General features: G+C 39.5%; 1 protein-coding gene across 3 annotated transcripts in view; it reads left to right on the top strand.

The window, feature by feature from the left end:
• SMAD9 (SMAD family member 9) overlaps window positions 1-24,444 on the top strand; it is a 73,992-nt gene that overhangs the window by 21,383 nt on the left and 28,165 nt on the right. For 2 of the 3 annotated variants that reach the window (XM_017537983.2, XM_017537982.2), the window contains exons 2-4: window positions 13,660-13,797; window positions 18,028-18,111; window positions 18,763-19,360. In XM_017537983.2, coding sequence (XP_017393472.1) covers window positions 18,949-19,360 — 412 coding nt within the window. In that variant the 5' untranslated portion in view covers window positions 13,660-13,797; window positions 18,028-18,111; window positions 18,763-18,948. The remainder of the gene's footprint in view (window positions 1-13,659; window positions 13,798-18,027; window positions 18,112-18,762; window positions 19,361-24,444) is intronic. The other variant, XM_037741830.1, reaches the window with a different exon arrangement.

Here is a 24,444-nt window from a genome sequence, read left to right as displayed (position 1 = left end):
TTTTTTTTTTTTTTTTTTTTTTTTTTTTTTTTTTTTTTGGTAGATTTCCTTACTTTGTTCTTTCTGTTGTCTGTGAATACAGAAAATTTTGCATTTTTATTTTTAATCTTTATGCTTGTTTTTGTTTGTTTGTTTGCTTTATTGCACTCCTAGGACATCCATACAATCGTGAACCGCAGTGGTGAGAGTGGATTTCTTTGTGTTGTTTCCAGTCTTAGGGGAAGGTATTCAGTATTTCACCATTAATTCTTACGTTAGCTAAAGTTTGTAGTTAACCCTGTACAGATTGTGGAAGTTTCCTTCTATTTCTAGTTTGATGAGAATTAATTTTTTTAAACTCATGAACGGGTACTGAATTGTGTCAAATGTTTTCTTCTGCATCTATTATGATGATAGTATGGCATTTCTCTTTTATTTTGTTAGTACAGTGAAACATGCTAATTTATTTTCAAATTTAATACCAGTTTTACATTTCTGTGATAAACTTCATTTGGTCAAAATGTCTGTTAGCCCTTTTTATACTGCTGGATGTGATTTGCTAATATTTTGTTAAGAATATGTACATCTATATTTTTGAATACTATTTATGTATGTTTTCCTTTTTCCTTTAGTTTCTTATTAGATTTTTGCATCAGAGTTATGGTGGCCTTATAAAATTATTTGGGAACTGTTTGCTCCTTTGTATTCTGAAGAGTTGGTATATTATTTCTTCTTTAAATGTTTGATAGAGTTCTCCAGTGAAACCATCTGGGCCTGGTGATTTTTCCTGGGAAAGTTTTAAATTGTGAATTTCCTTAATATATATAAAGCAGTTCAAATTTTCATCTTTCTATGTAGATGAACTATGTTCCCTACCCCTAATAAGGATAACCCACACCCTTATTAAGGCATAAGACATTTCTGTTACCTTGGAATGTTTCCACTAATGAACTTTGGATAAAAAGCTCCTTGTAAGTCAGGAACTGCATGAATCGAGCAATTATAAGTGAAAATGCAAATGTATTATGCCTCTTTTACCCAATCAAATAAGAGTTTTTTTTCATTAGCAGTTTTCAAAAATAGGAATTTTTCTACATTTTTAAAATAAAAAGCAGGTCATCAAATCCTGCATTATTATTTTTTATTTAGGAAGATGTTCACTTTCTAATTTCCTCTGAAGATATCCCACATTTTGTCAGTTGATGCCAGTTTTCAAATAGTTACGAATATATTTTAGATTTCATGTACTGTGGCAAACTCTCTTGTATAGCAGGTTGGGCTTAAGCAGAAAAGGCTTTGCCACAGTATGGAATACTATGAAGCAGTTACAAAGAATAAAGTAGATTTAAGTCCTGCTAGCACAAAATATCCTCAAGCAAGTTGCAGAATGCTGAAATCTCTTTAAAAATTCAAACTAATGCTATATTTTTTGTAAGGACCTCAATATGTAAGGATATTTGGAGTAAAATATCTGTAAGTCAGTCCAAGCTAATATTAGTAGTCACATCAAAGTATGCATGAAGATTTGGGAACTGTGGTTGATGAGATTTAACCTGATTTATAATGTTTGAATTTTCATGATAACAGATTCCTGTAGAACTTCTGTAATTAGAACTGTAAAGGGCTTTGGCAGATTTACTGATGACTAGAGGGAAAATGCCTCTAGATTTTGTTTTTGTTTTTGTTTTAGCAATTACATAAAACTGTTAAAAACCATCTTATAAAATCTACACATACAGTGTTCTAAATATGTTTTTTTCTAATTATGGCACAAGAAAATATTGCAAGTATAGTTCAAATGCAACTTAGAATTCAAATAAAAGTTGGATATTACTCTCACTACCTCAAAACTTTTAAAACATTAAGTACTTAATAACATGAAAATGCTTGGAGTATACCATTCATTGAAATAGGCAGAATATAAGACATAAATGAAATATTTTAAAATGTTTATTTAGAAAAAACAAATACACAAAAATGTTAATAGTGATTGGTTTTTATGGGTGGATAAACAGAAGATTTTTGAGCCTTCTTTTTAGAAACTTTTCCATATTTTTCTCATTTTTTGGGGAGTTTGTTTTTTATGCACAAAAATTGCAGAGAAGGGAAGAGAAGAAAGAAAATTCTTAGCATTTACAAGCGTGCTACAGGAAGTTCTGGTACTTTTTAACAGGAAAATGGAAGGATCAGATATGCATTTTAGAAGTCTGGCAATTTGTAGAAAAGATTTGGAAGGTCTGGAGGGAGGTCAAGAAGGGAGGAATGGAGGAAGAGTCGTTTTTGAAAGATGTTTAGTAAATAAAAAATTGGCCGAGTCAGGTGCCTGACACCTGTAATACCAACACCTTGGGAGGCTGAGGTGGGTGGATTGCTTGAGCAAAGGAGTTTAAAACCAGCCTAGGAAACACAGAGAGACCTTTGTCTCTACACTAAATACCAAAAATTAATTGGGCAGCGTGGTGCATGCCTGTTGTCCCAGCTACTTGGGAGGCTGAGGTAGGAGAACTGCTTGAACCCCAGAGGCAGAGGTTGCAATGAGCCGAGATTACACCACTGCGCTGCAGTGGTGGGCAAAGAGTGAGACCCTGTCAAAAAAGAAAGAAAAACTCAACAGCGTTGACCAACAGGGTGAATGGGAGTGGAATGAAAGAATAAGGGAGAGGTCCATTTTCTGCCTTTTACATTTGTTAATTTAAAACTAAGTCTTTTCAAATCTATTTTGCAATTGCACATTACTTTGATTTAGTTAACGTAAATAGGAAACTGCAGTTCTTCTCTTTCTGTGACAGTAACTCAAGTCTCTGCTTAGGTGGTTCAAAATAACCCTAAATCACAATTTCAAGCTGACTTAGAAAATACTATCTATTTCAAGTGGATTAATATCTGAATATAAAAACTATGATACAAATCCTTCTAGTGTCTTCAGCCTAAGTAACTTCACTGGGTAACAGTCCCTAGGCCAACTTGAAAAAAAAAAAAGCACTGAATTTCCTATCCTAGGATTCAAAACTTAATCTGTGTGCAGCCATTAGTAAAGCAATTTCCCTCCAAATATTGAAATTCACATTGAACACATCTTTTTCTGAAATTCTGTTTAATTTCTACTTAACAGTTACCCAAATTTAAAAGATCTTGTGATTACTGAGCAGAATCAGGATTTATGTTAAGTCAGTGGTTCTCTACAGGGGATGACAGGAGATATTTGGCAATGTCTGGAGACATTTTTGGTTGTCATCACAATATGGTGGGAATGTGTGCTACTAGCATCTATAGGTTGCGGCCAGGGATGCTGCTAAACACGCTGTAACACACAGGACCACCCCTCTACACTAGCCTCAAATGTCAGTCGTGCTGAGGCTGAGAAACCTATGCTAGACCTTAAATGGCTAAAGAGCTGCAAGTGAGCTCACGTTTTAGTAAGGGACATATATCCATATCACAGGGTTGTATACAGTTAAGGAAATTATTGTTACACATGGATGTAGAAATTTGGGACTCATTAGAAAAGGGGTGACCTGGGAACAATGAGGATTTAGGGTTGATGGAGTGGTGGAGGAATCTAATTGGTTAATCTAACCTAAAGCTGACAGGTGCTGGCTGGAACTGACTGCAGGGGATTGAGAGTGGTAAGTAAGCGGGCAGTTTGGAGCCCCTCACTACCAGACAATTCAGGGAAAACTGATAGCCCTCCTTGCCGTCGAAGTGAAGGAGAATATGACATAGATGAATTTGTTATAAATCATGGTCAAGCAGTGTTCTTGGGATGTAAGATGTTTCTACAAGGGCTGGTTCACTGCTGTCTTTTTCATGGCATCATTTGCATGTCTCAGTGAGACATCACTTGGGGGCGGCTAAAGGAACCACAGACTCGGGAGGTGGGGTTCTCCACTGGGACCCCAATCAGCACGATGCCACACGGGATAAGTGACATAGGAGAAGTACAAAGCATCGGGCAGGGGACCAGGAGGACTCCATGGAGGCCTAGAAGAGGGGAGAGGAAGAGGTCAGGAAGCAGAAAGACAGGAATGAAGATACGGAGCCAGGAAAGGGTTTCTAGTCTATAACAAATAATTTCACTCTTGGGCTGCTCACTAATTGTTCCATGTGTTAGTTGTGTAACTTTATGACTTGTATTAGTCTGTTCTGATGCTGCTTGTTAAGACATACCAGAGACTGAGTAATTTATAAAGAAAAAGAAGCTTAATGGACTCGCAGTATGGGGGAAACCACCCCCATGATTCAGTTATCTCCCACTGGGTCCCTCCCACAACATGTGGGAATTATGGGAGCTACAATTAAAGATGAGATTTTCGTGGGGATGCAGCCAAGCCATGTCAAACCACAGGGGTTGCCCAATAAATACTGTTGTTAACCTTCTTATTCATTGTTCTAAGGCTACTCTAGTTAAGGATTAGGATTCTTATTTTTTCTTAATCTTTGAACTTCCATTGAACTTCTATATGCTAAGAAATATTGTTAACAGCAGGGACCATATTATACAAAATTGTCTAGGATTTTGTTTTAAATTAATTAAAATGTTTTATTATATAGTATTTGATAAATTCAAAAGAAAAGTGGCACACTTATAAAAGTTATGATGGAATATTATAATAATACAATATATAATATAATATGATAATGTAACTTACAAATGTCACATCTTCCTGTTGGGCTACTTCTCTGCCTTCTGCTCAGAAGCATGAATTTTATTGTCTTGATTTCTGAAATGAAATTTAATCACATATGTATCTCTGGGATGTTTAGTTTTTATATGTTTTTAAACTTTATAAGAATGACTTTATACTCTATGTCATCTTCTAGGCTCTGCTGTTTTTCACTTAATGTTGTATTTCTAAGACTAATCTTTGTGGATATCATTAATGTGTTTTTATTACTATATGAAATTCAATTGTAAGATTATTTTATTTATTTATTCATTCTCTAGCCGATGGATATTTATTTCCAGATTTTTGCTTTTTTGAGTAACGCTGCTATGAATATTCTAGCATGTGCAATGGTGTGTGTGTGTGTGTGTGTGTGTGTGTGTGTGTGTGTGTTCATTTATTTTTTAACTCAACTCCCCCTTCACAGAATATGTACAATAGTTTCTTTAGGGAAGTGGTTTTCAATTTTTTTTAAAAAACTATAATCCAATAGGACATATACACAAATACATCTCTTCAAAAACTTCAAGAAATAATGTTTTTCCCTGCTGTGAACAATGACTAGTCCATTTTTTAAAATGCTGGATGAGATCCAATGGCTTGGTTTTGTTAATCATTTCTACCTGAGGTTTGGAAACTGGCCTATGTTTTATACTATGCTGTGGAATTGCTATGTCTTATAATATACACATTTCAACTTTATAAGATAATGGCAAATTGTTTCCAAAGTGCTTGAACCGACTATTTCTACAAATTCTTATTACCTTCCTATCAACACTTGCCATTTCGGACAAAATTTAAGTTTTCAACAATAAGTCTATTAAGATATTTTAATGATTTTTACTTATTTTCTAATTTTATAACAAACATTTCTGGCCCAGCAAAGTGCCAGTATTTCTAGAAGACTAGGGAATGCTGAGTTGTCCTATATTCTGCCTAAGATCATACATAGGAATGTCTTCACATTTTCTTTTCTTAAAAGTACTTCTTGCTCATTATTCTCTTTGCTTTGCTGCTCAAGGGTACAATTATTGATCTGTCTCAGTTGTGGCTTTGTGCGGATTATTTTAAAGTTAAGCATCACTGATAAGTTATCTACTTAGTAAAACTTAAACCTACTGAGCAAACAGCTCTGTTGTTCCTGATGTAGTGTGACCCATTTCAGTCTCAGAAGACTGGAATTTTTATGGACAGTTAGTGATGTCAACTTTAAAGCAAAAAGGATGGTTAAATTTATACAAGCAGGTTGTTTAGTGGAAAGTTTTGGTTGATTTTGTTAAAATGTATTTTTTTATACTTGAAGTGAGACAAGAAGAACTTAGTGTAGTTAGTTTGTGGGCTTTGTCATAATTTTAAGGTTGAGAATGTCTTCCCTGATATTTCTGATATTTTCTTGGCACTTGCTAGAGTAGGCTGCTGTACCTTCTCTTGACCTTTGTGGTGTTTCATGACTCCTTAGCACATAAAAACCTACTTCTTCATTTACATTCAGTGACTAAATCGACATAGGAAGAATTTTTGCTCTGCATGATGACCAACCACATTATTCATGGTTATCCTCCTGCTTAACGGGTGGTCAGCCATGACTTTGTAAGGCTCTTTCCTTACATCTGTCTGACGTGAGTGGCTCCAGTTTAAGTTTTCAAGTCAGTGGTACAATGAAGCCTAGTGGCCCAATAATACCATTTTATGTGTATTGCAACAATACTACCATCGTCATCGACAAAAATATTTCCAATGTGGTCTTGTACTCTATCATTTCCTGTGTGTTTTTCTGACTTGAGAAGATACAGAGCTCATTACAATGGATTAGCTCACACTTACTCCAGGACAGATTCAGTTTTTGGTTTTGTTTTGTTTTTAATTTCTGAAATTCTTTCCCAACCTTAATCCAAACTGCAAATCTAAAGAAGTGCAGGTTTGTGTGTTGGGACTGTAGCAGTTAACAGATGCCAAATGGAAGGAACAGACGAATGATAGTGAAGCAGGATTAGGGCTCTAATTGGTGGCATTTCCTCAGTTACACCATAACTACATTTTCAGAGTTCCACCTGGAAAAAAATGTAACAAACTCAAGCTTATCCCCTAGCATCCATCCAGCTCTGACCTAGGGAACAGGGAAGCTCTCCTGTGGGTGACAGTTACAGATTGTGGAGCTCACCAGGCTGGGTATAATGAAGAAAATACATTACCTTCTGGCCTGACCCAGAGTTTTAGACTCTCTACAATGTAATCACTCTTTTGCCACCTGGGTTTAAAATAAAAACAAAACGAAGCAACACATCTCCCCCATCACCTAGTAAACCATTTAGTAAGTCCGGAAATAGCACCCCCCCCCAATCTTTTATTACATTTTTAAGATTCTGAATATTTGAAGCAGGCTAATGGCATCACATCCTGACTTAAAGCTGTTATTCTTTAGGCAATGGAGATTTTGAATCTGGGTAAGTATAGCTCATGGCGCAGCACCCAGTATATAATAGAGTCTCAATAAACACTTGTTGACTGAATCAAAGGATGAATGAAAGTCTTGAGAAGTATGTCAGGGTGGCTTCTCCAAAGAGGTTTTAAAGGGCTTTTTAGAAATAATCTCTACTCCTAAGCACAAGGAAAGATAGTAATATGTTTCTAGTAGGACTAGGCAAAGTGGCCATTCACTCTTCTTAGGATTTGTATTTCTCAGAGGACCAAAGCAGGGAGGAGGAAGAGTGAAAGATCATTTGTTGTGTTTACCACTACAAACTACAGGCTAGAGTGAAGTTAATAAATTTTATAATAAGCCTCATAAAAGTGACTTGTGTGTTAGCATATGAGAGGTTCTGAATGACAAATAGGGAACGTTTTGAAGAACATGCCCTGTACTCTGTGTGGTGTGTCTGTCATGCACTGTTAATGCTCTGCCACCAGCTCACATTCCTCCTGTTGTGGCTGAACTGCACTGATTTTGAGAGAGATGGGTCATGGAGGGTAGGGAGAGGGGAGAGTTTGGGGTAAAAAGGGGAGGAAGTGAGGGTGCCAGTGCATGTGTGTGTGGTTGGAGGGGAGCTCATTTCTCTGGTTCCTAAACACTCATCAGAGTTTAAAAATGGCATCCGGACTGTCCTGAGGTGACTTTACAAAAGTGAGAAGAAAGTTGAATCTGCCTAGTAACCTACAAAACCAATTTTAAGCACCTACTTTAAAAAAGAGAAGTATGTCTTCCAAATTTAATCTAAGCTGTTCTACCTGGGTACCTTCTGATATTTAGAAAAATACGATTTATCTGTTTTCTGAAGGACATGGTGGGAACATTGAAAAAAACTGGTTCATTGGCCACATCAGTAAAATATTACTTGCTGTATTGTTTACCAAAAACCTGGAGCAATTGTAAAGTTCTTAAAGCTTTAAGGATGCTTGGTGTTTTGATGAGGACAGTGTTATGAGATAAGGTGTCCTCAAAACTAATTTGATTTGTTTTACATTTTACTTAACAGTGATATTCTTCAGTGCCCCCCCAGAACATTTAGATGAAAAGATAAGCACAATACATTTTTAAAGTTAGAATTCTATTTTGCAAGTAGAAATGTAAATGAGAACTCTTAATTCTACTAAAGGGTATACATATTTTTTCTGACCAAAAAAAAAAATGCCTTTAGAAAACAAAAAAGAAAGAAAAAAATTAGATATGCCTTTTGAAGTAAAATTAGCAGTAATACAGCAAGAGCTTGGTAAATGTTTATTGAATAAGAGGATATTTATTCCTGAAAAAGCTGTCTGTGAATCAGATTTTTGTAAATTGAATCATACTTTTACATGTATTATGACTCATTTCATAAGGCAAATAATCTTTCCTAAGTTTATATTTGTGATAAACTCAGATTTTCATGGGTCAGAATTGCTGGAGTCAGGACACCTTATGTCGTTGCATAAGATCTGGTGTATTCTTTTTGAGATTGCTAAAGTCTAAGAAGTTTGGTTCTTTTTAAGAGCAATTGTTATTTACCAGATGATAAACAATTCATTAAAAATAGATTTTTAAGGATCTACATTTTGTAATTGATATTCATGCTAAAATAGCTGGCCTTGATTCTGTTCTCCTTGAGAATGTGGGATGTTTTATAAACACATTAAGAGTTACAAATAAACTAGGGAAGGAAGAAATTATTTCATTGTCAATAATGAGATGATATAATTTTGTGTATATATAAAATTTCAATCAAAGCACTCTAATAAAAACTAAAAAGCCTGTAAGAGTGAGATCCATATTAAGAATGGTCTTTAAGTAACATGGGCTGCTTTGTTGTAGCATATTTGGGTTCTACTATGAGTTAAAGGCCCATTTTGCTTCTGTTATCTCGTTTGTCTTCCAAGTTCTGGCAATTTAATTAGAGTTTTAGAACAAGTAGGAGCTCCCAATGAATGGGTCATCCCTGTTATAAGGTGGTCACTACCTACTAACTGAAAATTGCAAGGCTTATCTTGAACATGAAAGAAACATGGAGCCACAATTTAAAGTAAATAGGACACAGCTTTCTGCATGGATATGGGAAATCCAGTCTTCCTGTGGTCTTAACAAAAGCTGGACCAAAATATCTGGGTAACCCACAGACATTAATCGTATTACACTAGTTCAAAGCTTTTTGAGGAAGGGGTGGGAAAAAATCAATCTTTGCTAATAAAATGTTTTTTTCGGGAAGAAATTCAATTATGATTTTTCTTCTGAAGTAGAATCAGTGTTTGGAAAAACTATAGACAGCCTATTTCCCACTTTTCTGCAGTCCTCTTCTATTTTCTCTTGTGATTTTTCTGACTTGGGAGGCATTTTTCGGTTGATGTAAAATGCAAACTGAAATGTCTTCCACTCTTCTTCTCCTCTGACCATTCGTCCCCTTTCCAAAGGCAACGAATGTGGTCAGTTTCATGTGCATCTTCTCTGGCATGTGGAAGTGTTTTATCTCCAATCCCTTCCTCTCTAAGCTATTGTATTAAAAGAGTTCAATCAAGTTAATCACTTCTTTTAGTAAATCACACAAACTCTCTGTATTCCCTTTTCCGAATTTATCGCAACTTCTCCACTTCCAGGTGCTGAGTGTCACACGCATCACAAAACATATTTAGGAGTGTTGTTTTTTTCCCACGTGAGGGCACTGCTTACTTTCATCATAATGTGATCAGTTTATGATTTGGGAGTTGATTCCAGTGGCATTTTTGCATCTGTTGTACATAAGTGCCCAAATACTTGGCTGGCTCTTCTGCCTCTTTATCCAGCTCTGGTCACCTTCTGTATCATAAAGGTGAAAAGATCCCAGCAGTAAACTGTATTAGTGCATTTTCACACTGCTATAAAGAAACAGCCTGAGACTGGGTAATTTATAAACAAAAGAAGTTTAATTGACTTCCAGTTTCACATGGCTGGGAGGCCTAGGAAAACTTCCAATCATGGTAGAAGGTAAAGAGGAACATGGTGGCAGGAGAGAAAGAGAGAGAAGGGGAACGCACCATACACTTATCTAACAACCAGATCTCACGAGAACTCACTCATTATCATGAGAACAGCAAGAGGGGAATCTGCCCCCATGATCCAATCACCTCCCACCAGATCCCTCCGTTGATGACTGGGGACTTCAATTCAAAATGAGATTTGGGTGGGGACACAGAGCCAAACCATATCCATAACCAACTCTGGTTTCAGGCTGAGCACCCTGAAACAGCAGTGCTCGTTTATACTGAGAGTAGAGCTCCTATTTCTGAAACTCCTCAGAGTGGGACCCTTGCAGTGACTTTGTTGCAGTTCTTCTGGCTGGTGGGTCCCTGTTGGAGTTTGCCTTTTGTTTTCTATGCAGAACACACTTCTGCTTCCCCGCACTGTGGCTATTTCCCAATTTCTCCTTGCTTCTCAAATCTGTCAACCCTTATCCTGCCTGTCTCATTAACTTCACTGTGACCTCATAGTTGTAGAGGGAACACCCTCATCTTTCTGTGACCAGATAGACAAACCTGCCTGTATCTGCTCCCATTCATTTCTCTTTCCTTCTGTTGTTCCACTTCTATCTTTTGCCACATGCATCTCTCCTTTTTATGGATAATCAGTAAAATGAGTAAGATTCTGTCTAGAAGCCTCATCTTTAAACAAAACTCACCACACTGAACTCAGCTTCCCAGTAACTACCACCTATTCTTCCAGCTCTCTCACCTGTCCTTCTACATTGTCTTCTACTTGCTCCCCCATCTGATCTATTCTCCGTTTAAGCAGCTGGGACAATCACTTAAAATGGTCAAGTCAGACAGGTGCGGTGGCTCACACCTATAATCCCAGCACTTTGGGAGGCTGAGGCAGGCAGATCACCTGAGGTCAGGAGTTTGAGACCAGCCTAGCCCCTCTACTAAAAATACAAAAATTAGCTGGGTGTGGTGGTGTATATCTGTAATCCCAGCTACTCAGAAGGCTGAGGTAGGAGAGTCGCTTGAACTTGGGAGGCAGAGGTTGCAGTGAGCTGAGATTGCGCCACTGCACTCCGGCCTGTGAGACAGAACAAGATTCCATTTCAAAAAAAAAAAAAAAAAAAACAGATCAAGTCAGATCATTTATCTTCTTTGCATTTTAAACCCATTCAGGCTGGACATGGTGGCTTACACCTATAATCCCAGCACTTTGGGAGGCTGAGGCAGGAGGATCACTTGAGTCCAGGAGTTCAAGACCAGCCTGGATCTTGTCTCTACAATAAATAAATAAGTAGACCCATTCAAAGACTCCCCTTTGCACTTTAGATAAAACCCATTTTCCATCTGCTGCTTTCCAGCTCCAGGAGGGCGCTTGTGTCTTCACCTCCTGCCTCACTTCTAGCCCCTCACACCCTTGCCCACTCTTCTGTGGCCACAGTTTTTCCTCCAGTTACCCAAATGCATGAAATTCTCTCCACCCCTGTGCCACCCTCTTGGCATTTTTCTCTGGAGGTCTCACTCTACAGCCCCTGGAGTGGCCGCACTTTCTCATCCTCTTGATCTCATCGTCACCTCCTCAGGGAGTCTTCACCAGGTAGTCCACGCAGGTCCCTGGCCCCACAATCATGTTTGTTCCTGCATAAGACTTCATGGCTTGTTAATATTTACGTGTTTCATATCCAGACAGTTTCTAAGCCCTGTAAGGGCAAGGGCCATGTCTGCTTTGCTCCCCACTGGGCACATGATAGGGTACCTGGCACATAATAGGCATTCATTTCAGGGCCATTTGCTGAGATATGTGAATGAGTGAATGAAGGCTGGCATGCAGCTCAGCTTGAGTTTGTCTTTTCCTTTAGGACACAGAGCCAGCCTCTCTGTTGTGCTTCATGCCCCTTTAGAGCCACAACGTTGTGGAGATTGAGGAGATCTTGGAGGGCTTCTCCCTCACATTTCCACCATTCAAGCTCCATCTTCCATTCTCCAGCATTTCAGAGCAGCTCAGGCCCAGCCTTGGGTTCAGGGGGTCTTTTGCTGTCAGTCTCGGCTTGTCAAGGGATACACCTATTTTGCTTTCCTCCCATCCCCTTTGGGAGCGGGGTTATGGTGCAGTGGCTTAGGGTGTCTGGAGCCAGACTACAGGGGCCTGAATCCTGGCTTACTGGTGGTGTGACCTTGGACAAGGTACTTAATTTCTGTGTGCCTCAGTTTCCTCACATGTCAAGTGGGGTTAATGACCACATGCAGCTGTGACAGTGATTCAGTGAGTAAATGTACTTAAGGCACTTGTCATGAAGATAGTCAATACGTGTTGGCCATCCATCTCTCTACCCTCTGCCTTCTGCTCGTGAACTCCATGCGTTTAGTTGTTTCAGGCTCTCCCCAGCACCCACGTAGTGAGAATAGTCAGCTACTCTCTTCAGTCCCTTTAACTTATTCCCCTTCTCACTCTTACTTTCTCCTTTTCCCCTTTTTCTAATTCAGTGATTTTTAAAAAAAAATCTTTTGGGGGTCACAGGCTCTTTTGAGGATTTAAAGAAGAGTACTTATGGACTGTTGCTTAGGAAAACTCAATATTTGTGCAGTAACCCAAAATGAGCACACAATTCAGATATCCACAGATACCTTGGAATCTCTCTGCGGCCCCCTGGATAGAGCTCCCGTTACGAACAGCTGCATCTCTCTTGTCTTCTTTGGTGCTGTGGGCCGAAGGGATTCCACTCTGAGAACTAGAACCGTCCCTTCACGAGTATTCAGGAAACAAACCTCAGAACACAGCTAGAAAAGTCTCTTTTCAGAAGGTGAAATCATGATACCATTTCTGCGTGTATCCAACATGATACTAAACTGGTATATGCATAAAGTGATTACTTATATCTTATAATACAACTTATGATTGCTACTCATTGGGGACATATGGGAATGCCAGGCTAGTTTAAGTGAGGAAAAATTTGAATTAATCAAATATATGTCTGTGTGTTTTAAGCCCAGTTTCTTCTCAAGTTGTAAGGTAAGAAGACATGATATATGTGTGCCAATGGTGATAATAACAGCCAACAGTTTTTTAGATAGATGTTCTTTTGGACATAGTTTTATACATACGTGTAAAGTATAAATAAGTACAAATAAGTTATTATAAAGTAAAATAAGCATTTATTGTGGCTGTATTAATTACCAGTGTACAAAAAGTGCTGCAGAAATAGTCTACATAACAATATATTCCTTGAAGGGGGCTAAATATTCCTTCAGCAAATATGTTCACTTTCTAAATTGGTTAGTAAACTGTTTTATAGAGGGGATACCAAGGTATACTTAATGCTGGTCGTGAATTAGAGGGTCAAAATTGATACAGTTGAAAAATTAAGACAAAAACAAAGAAGGAAATCGTGATGGTTTATTGTGATGATTGTTTCTGGGCTGGGCTGTCACTGAACAAACAAGGGCTCCCTGATCCCCTGGGCTGACTGGTAGGTGATGGAGGTCTCGGTGACGTTGACCCGAAGGCAGTGCCTGTGAAGGATTGCTCAAAGCTTCCATGTTCCCAGGGCTTAGGAATGCTCCATCTTAAATAGTATTTTTAAAATTATATTTTCTCCAGGATCAAAATCACCAACGGAAACTTCCAAGGAGACCAACTGAGTGGAAATAACCTTCAGTAACTGCTAATGGGAGTTGGATTTAAAACCATCAGCTTAAAATAAAAAAACTCATGTCTCCTGAACTGCTATCCAGCCGGGTAAATTGTTTTTTAGTGTGGAATTTTGTACACTTAAATCATGGTGTATGCATGTGGTCAGCGCTGCTTTTCTTTTAAGTGGGCTTGTTTATTTAAAAGACTCGAAAATGAGAAGTTGTTTTGCTTACTCAGTTGGGGTTTATTGTAAAACTCGATGCCAGAAAAAGAAAAAAGTACTGTTTTTATGCTGCGAGTGTGTGAAGTGTGTCCTTTCCAGAGAAAGGACAGTCATGGTGGTTTTTTTTTTTTCTGTGTTCAAAGAAGGAAAGCTCTGAGGGCCAGCAGGAGGCTTTGTGAGGGATCTGGGGTTATGAACGCTAATCATGCACTGACCAGTGGTTTCAAAAACAGGAATGCCCAGTATACGTTTTTACTTTTATTCCTTGGCAGTAATTAAAATAATACTAAAACGAAACAAGAGCTGACGAGCAAAGTGGGAATTGTTCGTGCTGGTAGATGATATTCGTTATTAAAAGGGTCAGTTTGATAGCCATGTCGGAGAGGCTGTAGTTTCACCCTGCTCTATGCTATGGAGTGTCATGAGTGAGGGTCGTGCTCCGACTGCTACGGGTAGTCCAAGTAGCATCAAAGCAGCTGAGCAAGCCTTGAGATCCCATGTGGTACATCCAGCCAACACCCATGGAGTCATAGACCCATCGCCCAGAAAGACCCTTCCCTGGAGGCTGAGCCTTGTCTTAATCTGCAAATGAGGAAAGGGAGAGGGGTCTAGAGAGGCAACATGGCTTGCCTAAGATCACACAGTTGATCTGTAACAGGGATACACAATTTTCTTACAAAAGTGAGACTGTAATCACACCAGAAATCTTAGAAAATTATCCTGATCCACCACAGTTTGTTTATTTTATTTATTATTTTTTGGACAGGGTCTTCCTCTGTTGCCCAGACTGGAGTGCAGTGGTGTAGTCATGACTCACTGCAACCTCTGTTTCACAGGTTCAAGCAATCCTCCTGCCTCAGCCTCCCAAGTAGTTGGGACTACATGTGCACACCACCATGCCTTACTAATTTTTGTATTTTTTGTAGAAATGGCATTTCACCATGTTGCCCAGGCTGGTCTCAAACTCCTGAGCTCAAGCAATCTGCCCGCCAATGCCTCCCAAAGTACTGGGATTATAGGCGTGAGCCACTGTGCCCCGCAAGTTTATTTTTTTAACTGTGATTTAAATCCTCCTAAGTGCAGCCCAGTTATCCTCTCAGGAATCTTTCTAGGCTTCCCGCCCCCTCAGGTTGGGCTCACTTGTCGTTTGTTTTATTCTCCTTTGCACTTTGTAGAAATGGAGTAACTACGAGAAATATTAATCGTCCCTCCTCCTGTTTTTGCAGCCAGTTGTTTTTCACTGAACACTCTGAAAGTGCTGTTTTAATTGTTTTGGTAAACCTGGGCCGTGGAGGTATCAGGTGATGACAGTAGGTTCGAGCTTAGAGCCTGTGGGCATTTCAGTTCTCTGACAGTGCAAAGCTGTTCTGAGCCAGGCTGACACAAGTGAAGAAACCTGCACTGCTGGCCAGGTGCGGTGGCTCACGCCTGAAATCCGAGCACTTTGGGAGGCCAAGATGGGCGGATCACAAGGTCAGGAGTTTAAGACCATCCTGGCCAACCTGGTGAAACTCTGTCTCTACTAAAAAAAAAAAAAAAAAATACAAAAACTAGCTGGGCCTGGTGGCACGTGCCTGTAATCCTAGCTACTCAGGATGCTGAGGCAGGAGAGTAGCTTGAACCAGGGAATCAGAGGTTGCAGTGAGCCGAGATTGTGCCACTGCACTCCAGCCTAGCGACAGAGCAAGACTCCATCTCAAAAAAAAACACAAAAGCCTGCACTGTTAATGTCGACCACCCGGAGACAGACAGGCCCTTTGTTCTGCTACTGGCTAAAACATTATAGGAATCAGAATGAATAATCTTTGTGAACCCTAAAGTGCGCTACCTGGACAAACAAACAACCTGGACAAGAACCTGAGATCAGTGAGATTCCAGGCTTTTTTTTTTTTTTTTGGAGACAGGATCTCACTCTGCTATCCAGGCTGGAGTACAGTGGTGCAGTCATAGCTCACTGCAGAGTGAAATCTCTGGGCTCAAGTGATCCTCCTCCCTCAGCCTCCTGAGTAGCTTGGACCCAGGGTGTAAGCCACTGAACCTGGCATGATTCGATTTTTACATTTAATTTTTCTATTAAAATATGTCTATTAAATATGCCTACTTCTATTAAAAATAAGCATACAAACACATATAGAAAACAGTATTTTGAACATCTGTATACCCACCAGTCAGCCTAATTAAAATCGTTTTGATATTTTCTATTTCTAGCCTAGCTGGAGGCCACTGATATGAATTGGATGTTTATCACTCTTGAGGTTCTAAATTTAACTCTTTGGGGCCTCACTCAATGCAAGGGCCTGCGTTTAATGGGACAGGAGCGGTATCTTGCAGCAGTAAAATCGTAGTTTTTTTTGTGAGACCACTATAATGATTTGAAATGTGTCAGTGAGATGGGTCTGCAGAGAGCTGAAGTGTTTCATACCCTAGATTCCTGACTAGTTAGGATTTCCCCAAGGGGTAAGAAAGTATGGCGGTCACTGAAGGTCACTCATCAAGGTAAACCTCAGACAGACACAGTTTGAAGAAATGTATGGTTTAGGAGTAGTGCTTTCCAAACTTTTTTTATTGTAACCCAACTTAAGCAAATTTTCTATTGTGACCCTGGACACATACATGCCACTGCCACACACACACACACACACACACACACACACACAAACCTCTGAATGAGAAGTTTTAAGAAATGATTATTATACTTATTATTTATTTCAGCTGCCTTGCAATAACATCTATTTTGTTTTGTTGTTTTTACAAAAGCTATTTTGTTCCAATAAATTGATTTCACATACCATTAGTAGATAGGTACCCACAGTTTAAAAAAACAAACCAAACCAAACCTGGTTTAGTGAACTGTTACTTGTTTCATGGAGCAAAAGTTTCTAAAAGGTATATACTCTGCTGAGTATTTTTATAAAAAGCTTTTCTCTACAACTGACCTCAGCTTAAAGATCTATGCCGCAACTTGCTAATAATGAGTCCCATGTAAAACTAAGCAGAATTCACAACTCTTTTGGGGTTCAGGTTATTCTGTCATGAGACTTCTCCTTAAAGCTCCTAACCCTCCTCAGCCATTGCTTTAAGGCAGCCTGACTAGATTAAGTAAACAGAACTTGAACACAGTGACTTAACTATACTTTATAAATTCATGATTGTTAAGCCACAAAATCAATCTTTCCAAATAAAACTGAGTGTAAGTCAAACTGCCAAGTGAAAAAGAGCAGCTATGGAGCTCTCAACTCTCCCTTTTGTCATAGTTTATCTCTGTACAATGTCAGATAAAGGCCAGATGAGGAACAAAGTGATGGTGACTGTTGCTTTATACTCATTAAATCTCATCTGTTTCTGTGGGACCACGCCGCCATCCTCCTCACCCGAGGTGCCTGATAATGATAGCCCTAGCAGGGGATTATAAGGCACCTTTGTTCAAAAGAAGTTTATAGAATTGGACTCAGAAAGGTACAGCTTGCCCTCCAGGGAAGCAAAGGAGAAAATTATATTTAATGCATATTAAACAAATAGTTGTTGGATATTATGAGCTAGATGGATCCCAAGATCCCAAAATGCTTGAGTCAGCTTGCTCCAAAATGTTACCAGCCAGCCACTTTAAACATTAATGAGGTAGCTGGTTTCTAAAATCTGGAAGAAGGAGGAGGTTTTATTTAAGCCAGCTATTTCACAGAAGAGGAAATACAGTTCTACCTCAGGAAATTTAAATGAGACTGTTGAATAATTGGGAAAGAACCTCTCCTGTGGATGAGAGGGCAAAGAAGAATTCAGCTGATTTTACGCCAAATAAGAAATGGGACAGCTGTGCTTTTTTGTGTATGTATTTGTGTATGTGATGGTGTATAATTTCTAGAAAAGCAGTTCTCAGGGATTTGGGTCTTAAAACTTTCCACTTTTAAAAATTATCGAGAACGCCAATGAACTCTTGCTTATGTGGGCTGTATCTCTCAAGTTTTACCATTTAAAAAATTGAAACTAAGAAATTTAAAAATATTTATTGATTCATAAAAAATGAACCTATGCTATATTAACATAAAATATTTTTATTGAAAACATTGTTTTCAAAAAGTTATTGAGAACGGTATTATTGTTTTATATTTCTGCAGATCTCTTCACTACGGCACACTTTGAGAGCCGCTGTCCTGAAAAGTAGCTTGGAAGACTATGTTAAGAGTGGCTGTCCAGGAGTGGTGAGATTATTCACGATCCTGTTTTTTTTTTCTTTTCCTTAGTATTTATTTTCTGCAAGAAGATGGATTACTTGTGCAAAGTAAAGATGAGAAAGAAAGAACATACTCATGTTGAGGAAAGATTATGGAAGCCCCGGAAAAACCCAGGCAGAGGAGTTTACACTTGGGAGACCAAGGAACCACTGCCATTTCTTAAATGGGAAAGTGAATTGATAAGAGCTGTGTTTGGGAGTAAGTGGATTAGAATTGAGAGAGAGAAGGAGAAATGCTACTTCAGAGGAGTGGTGTGGTGGGTCAGACCTCAGGTGTCGGTGGAAATGGAGAGAAAGGGACAAACTCTAAAGACTTTGAAGGCAGAATGACCTGAGACCTGGGTATAGGGAATAAAGGAGAGCGCAGAGACAAAGACAGCAGTTTTCAAATTAAAACATTTGAAGAATGTTTTTTCCCTTCTATCTAACTTTGCGACTTGGTTCTGTTGCTCAGGTGAGAGTGCAGTGACACAGCCTCGACCTCCTGGGCTCGAGTGATTCCCCTGCCTGAGCGTCTGGAGTAGCTGGGACTGCAAGTGTGCGTCACTTCTTTCTATCCAACTTCAACTTTTTCTGAACGTTACCCTGATTAAGCTAATTGAAGTCGTGTGTTTTCCAGAGTTGGCCAGCCCATCCAAGGGCTTAGGAGACAGGCTACACACTTCCCAACTTGAATTGGTCCCAGCTGCTCCCAGAAGAACGAGTGAATTGGTCCCTATGCCACCCCTGGAGAGCTGCTCGCTGCCCACTTGGCCGTGAAGGGCTGTGCGGTTCCCCTGCGCGCCAGAGCCTGCCGTGGCCTCTTATGCACTCCACCACCCCCATCAGCTCCCTCTTCTCCTTCACCAGCCCCGCAGTGAAGCGACTGCTAGGCTGGAAGCAAGGAGATGAAGAGGAAAAGTGGGCGGAGAAGGCGGTGGACTCCCTAGTGAAGAAGCTGAAGAAGAAGAAGGGAGCCATGGACGAGCTGGAGAGGGCGCTCAGCTGCCCGGGGCAGCCCAGCAAGTGCGTCACGATTCCGCGCTCCTTGGACGGGCGGCTGCAGGTGTCCCACCGCAAGGGGCTGCCCCACGTGATTTACTGCCGCGTGTGGCGCTGGCCGGATCTGCAGTCCCACCACGAGCTGAAGCCACTGGAGTGCTGCGAGTTCCCGTTTGGCTCCAAGCAGAAAGAGGTGTGCGTCAACCCTTACCACTACCGCCGCGTGGAGACTCCAGGTGGGCTGTCTTTATCGCGTCAGGGTTTATCTTCAGAGTGAAGGTCCTGTGGTCCTGTGCCCGTTGATGGAGAACGATGGGGCACCAGCAGGCAAAGGCGTCTCCCCAAAGAGAGAGACGAAAGAGAGAGAGAGGAGAAAGAGAGAAAAGACAGAGAGAGAAAGAGAGAGAGAGAGAGAGAGGAGAGAGAGAGAGAGTGAGTTTTGAGGGACTGGTCCAAAATTTTATTTCCTGGAATGAGGCAAATGTCCAATCAAAGAAGGTTCCCATGAAAACAATATTCCTGCCTGGAATGCCACAGGAACTCAATCCAAAGGGAATAGAAGTAAAACCCTGTTATAGCCAGTGTGAAGGAATGAAGATAAACTCCAGACTAGTCGGAAAAATCTAGAAAGAACGTATTTTCATTTGATTCCAATATGCGTGTAAGCTTTGTGTGATTTTGAAAATGAGGCAGATGTCTAATCAAAGAGAGAAAACGCCCATAAAAGTTTTATTTGGAGGTACCTGGGACAAGTCAGTAGAATCTTTTACCAGTTCTTGGGGTCCTAAAAGGTTTTAAAATGCCCTTGATAATGATGAGCTACAAAAAATAAATATCTTCCTTCCCCCTGCCACCAAGAAACTGAACTGAACCGCACTAAACTGAACTGAAGCCGGTTTTCTGGCTGCTACTTTGTTCAAGTTCAGGTAAGTAGAAGGTGTCTCATATCTGGGTCTGAAAACAGCCAATGAAAGAGTTGCTGGACATCATTCCAGGCAGCTATTTTTTTTAAATGTTTTAAATACAGACAGGTATCACTTAATGATGGGAATACATTCTGAGAAATGCATCAGTAGGCAATTTCTTCCTTGTGCGAACATCCTGGAGTGTACTCACCCAAACCTAGATGTGATAGCCTGCCACACTCTTAGGCTATACGGTGTAGCCTGTTGTTCCTAAAGTACTAGCCTGCGCAGCATGTTACTGTACTGAATACTGTAGGCAGTCCTAACCACAGTGGTACTGAATATATCTGAACAGATCTAAACGTAGAAGAGGTACAGCAAAAGTACAGTATCATAATCTTAGGGGACCACTGTCTTACATGTGGTCCCTCAACCAAAATGTGATTATGTAGTACATGACTGAATAGGAAAGGACCTTTCTAAAACCCTTCATGCACCAGTGTGTGTATCTGTATATATGTATATCCCTCCTCCTCTTGAAGCCTGGTGTTTATTTTTGTTCCTTCACACTGGCTATGACAGGGTTTCTGTGCGATTCTCTTTGAGTGTTTCTGTAGCATTCCACACAGGAACACAGTCTTAGGAGAGCCTTCTCTCTTTGATTGGCCATCTGCCTTATCCCAGGAAACCAAAGCACTGACATATTAGCTTAGGAAAATTGTCCATGTCCAATGAAGAGATGATGCTGTCTAGCCAGGTAGGCAGGATTAGTTTACCTTAAAACAGTATCTGGCAAGTGATTCATGCCCAGCCCACCTCAGTCACAGCTAAGTGATCTTTCAAGCTTGCAGAACTTAAGGAAGTCATCTACCTGTGTGTGGATGCCACCCACAGCCCATTCAGGGACTGAGGCCCTGGCTGAGAAGGTATTAGATGGTTCCACATGCTTGGCAAATCTGATGTGTTTTCTCTAAATCCTGGAGCGAGTTGCTTTCCTCCCTTCTTCCCTGCTTCACTTTGACTCTCTTTGCTTACTTAAAAAAAAAGTCAATAATGTCTAAGCTTATAGCAAAAATGACTTGATTCCATTTTGTGTTTCAAAGATTTGAGTTACATTAAGCATCCAAAATATACCCAAATGGAAAAGTGTTCATTAAGAAATCACTTCTCTCTTCCTGAATAACATAGTTGTGAAATGTAACAACATGTAAGAAGTATCTTATAAAATGTATCTGGTTTTCCTTTTGAATATTCAAAAGCCTATTTTTGAAGAACTATTTGACATTTTAGTTTTTCTTTCTTTCTTTCTTTTTTTTTTTTTTTTTGAGACGGAGTTTCGCTCTTGTTACCCAGGCTGGAGTGCAATGGCGCGATCTCGGCTCACCGCAACCTCCGCCTCCTGGGTTCAGGCAATTCTCCTGCCTCAGCCTCCTGAGTAGCTGGGATTACAGGCACGCGCCACCATGCCCAGCTAATTTTTTTGTATTTTAGTAGAGACGGGGTTTCACCGTGTTGACCAGAATGGTCTCGATCTCTTGACCTCGTGATCCACCCGCCTCGGCCTCCCAAAGTGCTGGGATTACAGGCTTGAGCCACCGCGCCCGGCCTTTTTTTTTTTTTTTAAATAGAGTCTCGCTCTGTCACTAGGCAGAAGTGGTGAGATCTCGGCTCACTGCAGCCTCCACCTCCCAGGTTCAAGCAATTCTCCTGCCTCAGCCTCCCTAGTAGCTGGGACTATAGGTGCACGCCACCACACCCAGCTAATTTTTGTATTTTTAGTAGAGATGGAGTTTCACCATGTTGGCCAGGATGGTCTCAATCTCTTGACCTTGTGATCCGCCTGCTTCAGCCTCCCAAAGTGCTGGGATTACAGGCGTGAGCCACTGCGCCTGGCCCTTAGTTTTTCATGTTCTGTAAGGAATGATAATGTGAATGTTTTACATATGGTAGATAGATTTCATTTTATCATAATTTAGGTGTGAATTTCCAGAAGGAAAGATGAGTAAAGATTATATTAATTTAAGGTAATATTTAAGCTACAGAGGTTTTTCTTACTCTTAACTTTGATTTTTTTAATAGAAAAAGTAGATTTTATATCCAGCTAGCTATCCATAAAGTAAATATTTTAAGAATAATAAAATGTTAATGTTAAACAAGTTTGCTGAGTTTCTATTTATCATAAAGCTTAAGTTTTGCCTTTGAAATCTCATTTATTGGCCATTCATTTAGATGCATTGAAGGCTGCATTTCCATTTTCTCTTCATTCACACATCCACTTCAATAATCAATTTCAATGCTTTCCAAGTTATGTGTGGTGAGGGACCAGTTTTTATTTTTGAAATTCCTAGTCCTTCAACTGAATACTTTTAAAATACAGATGAATTACTAGGCAAATAAAATTCTAAAAAGACTTAGAAAATACAAGCCTAGTTTTAAAAATTATTTATTTCAACAAATAGAAACTCTATCACATTGCTGTGAAAAGTTTCTAAGCACTAATTTCTACACAGACTGGCACCCAACAGTTGGTGAAGGGTCCCCAATCCTCAGACCACACTTCACCTGGCACAGTTCTGGTGGAAGCCAAGAAAGACTATTGCTGTGGTACATGATGATTTTACTCCATTCGCCCTGACGTTATTTCAGGAGTATAATTTCTCCTTTACATAAAATATTCATATTATATCAAAATCACATGACTTAAAAAAAAAAAGACAAAAGGGTTTTTTTTCCAGATCTTCTTTGCACCCCTGTGTACTCCGTAACTCCTTCTGCTGTTTCCCCCTGTGTAGCACTGAGATGTAAAGATAGCATGGTATTTAAAAGTGGCGTAAAATAGGAATGAGTGTCTGTAAGCTCACTGTCATATTTACAAGAAGCAGTTGAGATGTGGAAGTGGAATTTAGTAATTAGGGATTGCTGTGTTTTGAGTGTAAGTATTTTAAAATATGATCAGTGCACATTTAAGGCAACTGAGCCAGTCAGGTCAAATAATACCTAGGATGAGACCATCAGTTTTCTTTGCAGACGTCCACTGGCTTTGATTTTACCCAGATGGTAAAAATATATTATCTAGATATTTGTTATGATAAAGGAAAATGTATCCTTTCTTTTCTCTTGGTGCCTCAGATCTGCTGGCCATGAAGAAATAGAAGTCTCTGCATTCCAATGGTTAGGAGGCAGTGCATTTTTATCAGTGTTATACACGGTAGATATTTTACATTAAAACTGAAGTCACAGAGATTATTCAAATTCTTCATAAAAAGTGAGTGTTTATCTGAACATTGTTAACATTGTGATGAAGTGTCATTGACAAAGAAGCCATAAGCATTTGCTGTGTCAGCTCCTCACTTCAGACTATTCGTGAGGCACATCAGTTTTTTCTTGCCTGGTTGTGGAATATTAATACATTTTAGGAAACGTAATGGTTTATTATCCATGGCACTGTTTCATGGTGATGTTGAATGTTTGTTCTCTGGTGTCATAAGGCAGTATACGTGTGCAAACACTAGCTTGTAAAAGGGGACAAAATTATTTGTTTCTCTGCTACCCTCACCTGTAGCAGTTTTAGTTGAAAACCTTTCATTTACCCTTTAGAGTTTATTTTCTGTCCATATAACTGAAAATTATTGCTTGTTAAGGAAGAGATAGATGTATGATGTCAAAGGCAGATGGCAGACTTTGGGGTTAATGTCATTGTTACTGTAATTGTCTCTTTATTCGCAAACATTTACCTTTTTTTAAGACCTTATTTTTTAGAGCAGTTTTAGAACATTTATTTTTTATGCGTTTTTATTAATGTTTGCATGTGGTCGACAAATCACTCATATGATTAGAACCAAGATCTGTTTCATTCATACCCAAAGACAAACTCTTTTAAACAATTCTTGCTTAGTTCTTTCGTATTTCTCTCTATTATTACTAAGAATTATGGCAGTAACTCTAGATAATATATAAATCCTTACATATCTGTTTCCACATTTATCACCTTTAGATAATGGCATTGACTCTCTACCATAAAAGATGAGGATTTCACTCACTTATATTATCTTCTTCCTTCCTGCTCTTCTCAGTCCTTGATAGCTGTATTTTAGTTCATAGTTTGTATTTGTTTTTGGTTATTCCAGTGGTTTCCATAGTGGAATTTGGGGGTAAGAATTATCTGTCCTCAGAAGGGCATTGGTCTGTTGATTTCTAGTAGCCAGGGTTGAGTGGGAAGTCGAGGTCGGTTGATTCTCTTTTCTTTATAGATGGCTTTGCAGTGATCCTCTAGGAGCTTTCGGAATATTCCAGTTATCCCGCAATGTTTGAAATTCAAGATGGAAAGACTCGGTCTGGATCTTTTTTCATTAATTGAGCTCTGCTCACTCTACGACTCCTTTCAATATGAAGACATAGGTCCTTTGTAGCTCTTT

The sequence above is a fragment of the Cebus imitator genome, unplaced genomic scaffold, assembly GCF_001604975.1.
Source record: "Cebus imitator isolate Cc_AM_T3 unplaced genomic scaffold, Cebus_imitator-1.0 Scaffold108, whole genome shotgun sequence".
Lineage (NCBI taxonomy): Eukaryota > Metazoa > Chordata > Mammalia > Primates > Cebidae > Cebus > Cebus imitator.
Note: the sequence above shows the minus strand (reverse complement) of the source record. Positions and strands in the feature narration are given on the sequence as shown.